Below are 7,365 nucleotides of genomic sequence, written 5' to 3' on the forward strand. Positions count from 1 at the left end.
CATGTGCAGCAAAATGTTTCATAATCCTGACTACACTCTGCACCATTTTCTGCAAAGGGAGTGGATTACTTCCACTGCCACAAGATTGGATATTTGACATCTTTTTAAACTATGTGCAATAACATTTTATAATACATCTATCCAGTATTGAAATATCTGCTCTTAAATTTTGACATTTAAAATTGTACTTTCATTTTTTTTCCTGTTATATATTTGCTTGATGTAACAAAACAGAATGCAACAGAAAGAAAAATAACCTTAAGTTTTTATTTATGGGAATGATATAAACTGGAAACAGGGAATGCAAACCCCCAGAAATGAATCAGGCTCAGCTTTAAAAAACAAACAAACATGTAGCTTGTTTTCATTTATTTTGAACTTAAACAATGGGCTCCAAATGTCATATCAACTCATTAGAAACACACACTGCAAATACAAGCAGCTGTTTACAGTAGTAACCCCCATTAGCCAGTTCCCATTGTAGGAGTTTAGAACATGTGTGCTGAAGGATTCACCAGACTCATGAGTTGTAGTGCAATTACAGCAATGGAGGGAATGGAGCATGGGCACATCATTCCATGATGTTTGTGTCGTCTCCTTTAGGCTGACTGCTGAATTGCTCTTTTTCATCTTAGTCTATTTGGTCAATTTCATGTTACTGAAGGCAATATCTGACAGAGATTATTACTTAGCTAACTTGTGAATGATTAAACCGGTAGCCAACCAGCCTTACTCTCAAGCCCTCCACAATAGAACCCACTGTTTCCTCCCAAAAAGGGTCATGAAAGACACCTGGCAGGTCCTGTTACTCAGATCATCTCACTAGTTGTGATGGAAAACAGCATAATGTAATTGTTTCGTCACATGAACCATTTGCAGATAAAGAGATGCCACGTGATTTTCACCTTCTACTTCTTGCTCCAAAGTTCTCTTAAATATTCTGTTCGATCAAACCACAATCAAGTCCATTGGTCACCAAGTTTTCGTTTTCACCCCAAGTATGGGCAATGTTTTTTTTACAAAACCCTTTTATTTCCCTTCCCACCCCCAACCCCATTCTTGAAAAGAGCAAAGATGTTTCAGTTCTTCTTGCTCTTGGGCGAATCGTATTTCCTCTTGCTGGAGTACCAGAGAAGCAGAGGGATGCCGATGGAGGGGAGCGTCATCACACCAAATGCAGCCCAGTCCAACTAAAGACAGACACACGGAGCAGTGAGTGAAGTGTTAGAGGACTGTTCTGGCAAATGCAAAAACTTCAGTCTATAAGCCATGAATCGAGACACTATGTGAACGGTGGTATCAAGGAACTCTGTTGTTGTGGAGACTTTAATTTAGTTTATCAACATGCACTACTTGTACTAAAAAGTACTTCTTGTGCTATATGCAAAAATTTGTCAGTGTAGATACAGTAAATTCCAATTTTAGCTGAAATTAACAAACCAATAAAGATCCTTAGAGGTTTACAAAATTCCACCAGCCTCAATTTACTTTGATCCGCATAGGCCAGTGGACTCAGGTGCCATAATGAGCGAGCCTCAATCTGTTTTTAACACTTACATAGTGTGGAGAGAAGCGCCGGTCAAACTCTCTCTGAGCCAAGATTCCTCCCTGTCCAGGAGCACTGGTGTAGCCAACCTGCAGGAAGGGAAGGAGGGGACACTTTAGCTTCCAACACATCACTATGGACTGTAAATGCTTTGACTCACTAAGGACTTTAACTGCTTTTACCACAACTTGTCCTCCCTCCTGAACCAGGTAGCTGACGGTAGCAGAGGTAAAATTAAAGTATCCAGCCTTCAAGGGGCGCAACACCACTGTGTGAGAGACGTTGCTGGCTCTAAAAGTTTCAGAGTTAAGAATGATGACTTGGAGAAAGAGCCCATCTATGGTTATTTAAACCAACTTAAATCAAATTCCTGCATTCCTGGTTCATTAAGGCCTCTGTCTTATGAACCATGAAGAGTGAATACTTCTTTAGGTTCAGCGGCCTGAAAAGCTATCATTTCACTATTTGGTCCTACTGTGTAAGATGAAATAACTGTGGTGCAAAACATAGGCTGCCATACAGACACCCAGTAACTTACGTTTGATTAAGAATTTAAGATCAAACTCCCATTAAGCCACAATTAATGCGTCAAAAATAGCTCAAGTTTGATAGTGCCAGTGAGAAGTCATGTTACTGCAAGGATACGGTGCAATCCTGTCCCATTTCACATTCAGCATTCCGGAAACAATTCCAAAATCTTCAGGAGGAAAAGAATCATCGGATAGCTCCACCTCTAGAGCTGCACTGCGGAGACAAACCAGATGATGACATTTAGTCACACAGTATGCACTAAACATTTTATCAGGTCTTGACAAGCTCTCAAGCAGTTCACATTTCAACAATTCTGAAAACGTCTTGATAATGTTCAAACGTACTGATAAAGTGATTATTAAACAGCAGTTTGTTAACAAACAACTGAATAAAATAATTCTGTGTCGTTTGGTTTTCTGTGTGTATTCATTTGTACAGTTATCTGATTTACAGCGGCTGTCCAGATATCTGACCTGGAGCCCACGTTGTAGATGCTGTACTGGAGGGTCAGGTCGCGGCCCTCCACAGCATAGCGGTTCAGGAGGGATTTGGAGGCCAACAAACGGGCGCCCTCTTCTCCTGAGCCCAGAGCCAGCAGAGAAAGGATTACAAACACGTGCAGCATCCTGGTCATCTGGTCAAAACAAACAAACAAAAAAGGGAAATTAACTGGAGTTAGGAGGAGAATATGATGGACTACAAAGTATGGTGAAACTATAGCCAGGAGTCCAGGCTGGTTTTGAAATAAAACAATATGCGGTAGAGTCCAGGTATCCAACTAAATTTAGAATAAACAACAAAAAGAAAGGGGAAAACAATCTGCAGTCAGTCTTTAAACGGAGACTACTTCCTATTTATCTTAGGTTTGACTTTTAAAAGACGAAAGAAAAATCGCGACTGGGAGGTAATTTTAAAAGGCTGTTACGATATGTTACTAATGAAGAGTCCGGCTTCAAGTAAGAGTGCTCAACACTAACCGGTGCTTACGTGGACCAAAGGAGTCGCATCTTCATTTGCGTTAGTAAGAAAATTATAGTAAGTATCAACGCTTTATGTCTAACAGGCGTTTCATAGATTCGCTGTATAATAACAATATGTCCGTTCCTAAAATAAAACATTAGTAAATTATAACGCTGAAGCTTTAAAAGAAAAACAGGAAGAGATTTTTTACCTTCCTCCAGTTCTCTTCAAATGGCAGAAAGTAAAGAAGTTAGTCAAGCGCATGCTCAGAAGCTTAAAGCCTGTTTTTACATGACGTGTACCGAGGGGGAGTTAAAGAAGCCTGCAAACTGCAGCGCCCCTGGTGTTCGGGAGGGAGATAGGAGTCATTCGAAACGAACCTAGCTCATTATGCAGAAGTAGCTGGACTGCCTGTTCCGGCCCTGTAAAAGTACTTGTTGATCAGTTGAATTTTCATACATATAAAACGGTTTATGTACAAAATATAATTCATTGAGAATAAAATTCTCACTGCAGGTTCTCTGATCTTAATAGGGTTAGGGTTAGGGTCATTGCACAGTCATACAGTCATACATAGTACAATAGTACAATGAGATTGGAAAACTGTCCTACGTCGGCACTACATATAACACAACACGACACGATATGACACATCACAACGCAACACAAACAACACAATGCTCACAGACAAGACCCTCCATGAATACATGCATTACATTATATTTGCATATAGAAATGAAAAATGAAATAATGGATTGGATTGATATAGCGCTTTTCAAGGCACCCAAAGCGCTTTACAATGCCATTATTCATTCACTCTCACCTTCACACACTGGTGGAGGCAGCTACGGTTGTAGCTACAGCTGCCCTGGGGCAGACTGACAGAAGCGAGGCTGCCAATACTCCCAAAACTTGCATTTCTAATCCTAGGACTTCAAAGGCTGTAAATGATTTTTGGTTATACTTTATACATGAATCAAAAACAAATGCAGGCATTCATCAGTTTGCCTTTGGATTCTATATGTCAAACTTGTATGTAATTCATTCATTTGAAAATGTTCTCATTTTTGTATCATCACTTGGGCTCTGCTGTGCTACCATGCCAACAGAATCTGGTGATAATTCAGTGTCAATATTCGCATCAAGATGTTCCTTCCCAGCCACTCTGCTTTCATCTATTATCAGATGATAGCAGATGCTTATCTGATACCGTATCAGCATTTCCTGTAACACTCAAAGATGCCACCAAAGGTTTCCAGAACTACCTTGTCCCCTGCCTGTAGATGCTAAATATGCATGTACCTTTTTTTCCCCAATATATACAGTGGGGCAAAAAAGTATTTAGTCAGCCACCGATTGTGCAAGTTCCCCCACCTAAAATGATGACAGAGGTCAGTAATTTGTACCAGAGGTACACTTCAACTGTGAGAGACAGAATGTGAAAAAAAAATCCATGAATCCACATGGTAGGATTTGTAAAGAATTTATTCGTAAATCAGGGTGGAAAATAAGTATTTGGTCAATAACAAAAATACAACTCAATACTTTGCAACATAACCTTTGTTGGCAATAACAGAGGTCAAACGTTTACTATAGGTCTTTACCAGGTTTGCACACACAGTAGCTGGTATTTTGGCCCATTCCTCCATGCAGATCTTCTCGAGAGCAGTGATGTTTTGGGGCTGTCGCCGAGCAACACGGACTTTCAACTCCCGCCACAGATTTTCTATGGGGTTGAGGTCTGGAGACTGGCTAGGCCACTCCAGGACTTTCAAATGCTTCTTACGGAGCCACTCCTTTGTTGCCCGGGCGGTGTGTTTTGGATCATTGTCATGTTGGAAGACCCAGCCTCGTTTCATCTTCAAAGTTCTCACTGATGGAAGGAGGTTTTGGCTCAAAATCTCACGATACATGGCCCCATTCATTCTGTCCTTAACACGGATCAGTCGTCCTGTCCCCTTGGCAGAAAAACAGCCCCATAGCATGATGTTTCCACCCCCATGCTTCACAGTAGGTATGGTGTTCTTGGGATTCAACTCAGTATTCTTCTTCCTCCAAACACGACGAGTTGAGTTTATACCAAAAAGTTCTACTTTGGTTTCATCTGACCACATGACATTCTCCCAATCCTCTGCTGTATCATCCATGTGCTCTCTGGCAAACTTCAGACGGGCCTGGACATGCACTGGCTTCAGCAGCGGAACACGTCCGGCACTGCGGGATTTGACTCCCTGCCGTTGTAGTGTGTTACTGATGGTGACCTTTGTTACTTTGGTCCCAGCTCTCTGCAGGTCATTCACCAGGTCCCCCCGTGTGGTTCTGGGATCTTTGCTCACCGTTCTCATGATCATTTTGACCCCACGGGATGAGATCTTGCGTGGAGCCCCAGATCGAGGGAGATTATCAGTGGTCTTGTATGTCTTCCATTTTCTGATGATTGCTCCCACAGTTGATTTTTTCACACCAAGCTGCTTGCCTATTGTAGATTCACTCTTCCCAGTCTGGTGCAGGTCTACAATACTTTTCCTGGTGTCCTTCCAAAGCTCTTTGGTCTTGGCCATGGCGGAGTTTGGAGTCTGACTGTTTGAGGCTGTGGACAGGTGTCTTTTATACAGATGATGAGTTCAAACAGGTGCCATTCATACAGGTAACGAGTGGGGGACAGAAAAGCTTCTTACAGAAGACGTTACAGGTCTGTGAGAGCCAGAGATTTTCCTTGTTTGAGGTGACCAAATACTTATTTTCCACCCTAATTTACGAATAAATTCTTTACAAATCCTACCATGTGGATTCATGGATTTTTTTTTTCACATTCTGTCTCTCACAGTTGAAGTGTACCTCTGGTGCAAATTACTGACCTCTGTCATCATTTTAAGTGGGGGAACTTGCACAATCGGTGGCTGACTAAATACTTTTTTGCCCCACTGTACATGTTGCCCACATAGACCGCGAAGGTCCTCCGAAGGATGCAGCCGATGTTTTGGGACACAGCTTGCGTTTTCTTCGTTTACTTCGTCCACAGGTAAACGCAAAAACTGAGTTTTTGAAAATATCCACCCTGGCAGGAGTTTTTAAAAATCTCCGTTTTCAGTTACCAAAAACGCCGTTTACGTGTGGACGAAAGGCGCAAACGCATAGAAAAATCTGCATTTTCAAAAATACCCGGGTACGTGTGGACGTAGCCTAAGTGCCAAACATTAGGCAGATGGAAGAGGTTGTGATACGGTTGTTGACAATCTTCTTGTCAATGCTCAACATGAATGTCTCAGCAGCAAAGCAGGAGGAACCTGAGAATTAAAAAAAATCAACAACAACAACAAAAACTAATGAAGACCTTTAATGACAAGGGTTTGAATGTCTTACTGGCTGAACCTATATGGTTGTGTTAGTCAGTGTATTAGTGTGGAAGCAACAGAACATGAAACTAAACAAGCCAAGAGTATCACCTTGATGCATGCTCAATGATTCAGGTAAGTAAATCTCAAAAAGTTGATTCTGTTCATCAGCTTAGTCTATTCAATGTAGACATCTGTCCCAAGTCTTCGTATTTCTTCAACAACGGTTTGAATGGTAGATGTTGGCAGAAGATGCTGTCCCTGTGCTTTAATGTAAAACATACTGAAATTAGACCCATCCATACCAGGGTCTTCTGTAAATACACTGGCACCTTACTGTATGGTGGCACTTGTGGTTGGACTCTCTGAGTATCTTTGTTTGAACCACAAATCACGTTTTCTAAATGTTTGTGTTTTCTACACATATGGGAGGCAAATGTAGATTTTACAGAGAACACACTTTGGCATCCTCTCACTGGACAAGTCACATGCTGTTCACAACTAAAGCCTGCAGTTTTCTTTGTGTGCACTCAAATGGAGTCATGTCAACTAGCCCCACCTGTGGCCAAGTGCCATAGTCTACAGCCAGGTTAACTTGTGACACAGATCTGCACCACGTTTGAATTCCTGTTTCATGCAGTGTATTTGTAACTTTCAATGTTGTCTGTTTGTGCATCTTGCAAATAAACCTTTGAACCTAATGAAATGATATTATGCGTTTATTTTTGGCCTGCATCAGTGGGAAATGCCAAGTTATATACATAAAGTTATAGAAATCAGCACTCCCGTTGTTCATCATGATCTTAATAACTTTTTTCCATAACAAAGAAATAGGTCTTGAACAAATATATGACACATGAATATTTCACTAGTGTTGTAACGTCACATCCTGTTAGCTTTTCTCTGGAAATGATCATTTTATAATTCATAATGCCTCATAATGGTAATTCATCAACATGGCTGGAGAGAGTTGATTCAGTTAAAGGACTAGAT

The 7,365-nt window shown here is 41.1% G+C and overlaps 1 protein-coding gene across 1 annotated transcript; it reads right to left on the reverse strand.

The window, feature by feature from the left end:
• Window positions 1-253: 253 nt before the first annotated feature.
• ssr2 (signal sequence receptor, beta) lies at window positions 254-3,329 on the reverse strand. The gene is made up of 6 exons (XM_005752004.1): window positions 3,249-3,329; window positions 2,551-2,711; window positions 2,192-2,290; window positions 1,729-1,837; window positions 1,558-1,635; window positions 254-1,190 (listed from the first exon to the last, which is right to left on the reverse strand). Exons 2-6 carry the CDS (start codon window positions 2,709-2,711, stop codon window positions 1,080-1,082), a joined length of 558 nt encoding a protein of 185 aa, XP_005752061.1. The 5' UTR covers window positions 3,249-3,329; the 3' UTR covers window positions 254-1,079.
• Window positions 3,330-7,365: the final 4,036 nt, after the last annotated feature.

This window comes from Pundamilia nyererei, unplaced genomic scaffold, assembly GCF_000239375.1.
Source record: "Pundamilia nyererei isolate P.nyererei 1_Seehausen unplaced genomic scaffold, PunNye1.0 scaffold00338, whole genome shotgun sequence".
Taxonomy (NCBI): Eukaryota; Metazoa; Chordata; class Actinopteri; order Cichliformes; family Cichlidae; genus Pundamilia; species Pundamilia nyererei.

Coding starts and splice junctions, on each gene's coding strand:
- ssr2 (XM_005752004.1), bottom strand. CDS start 2,711: ATGACCAGGATGCTGCACGTGTTTGTAATCCTTTCTCTGCTGGCTCTG. Junction 2,291..2,550: donor ATCTACAACGTGGGCTCCAG/GTCAGATATCTG, acceptor TTGTCTCCGCAG/TGCAGCTCTAGAGGTGGAGC. Junction 1,838..2,191: donor AAATGGGACAGGATTGCACC/GTATCCTTGCAG, acceptor TGAAACTTTTAG/AGCCAGCAACGTCTCTCACA.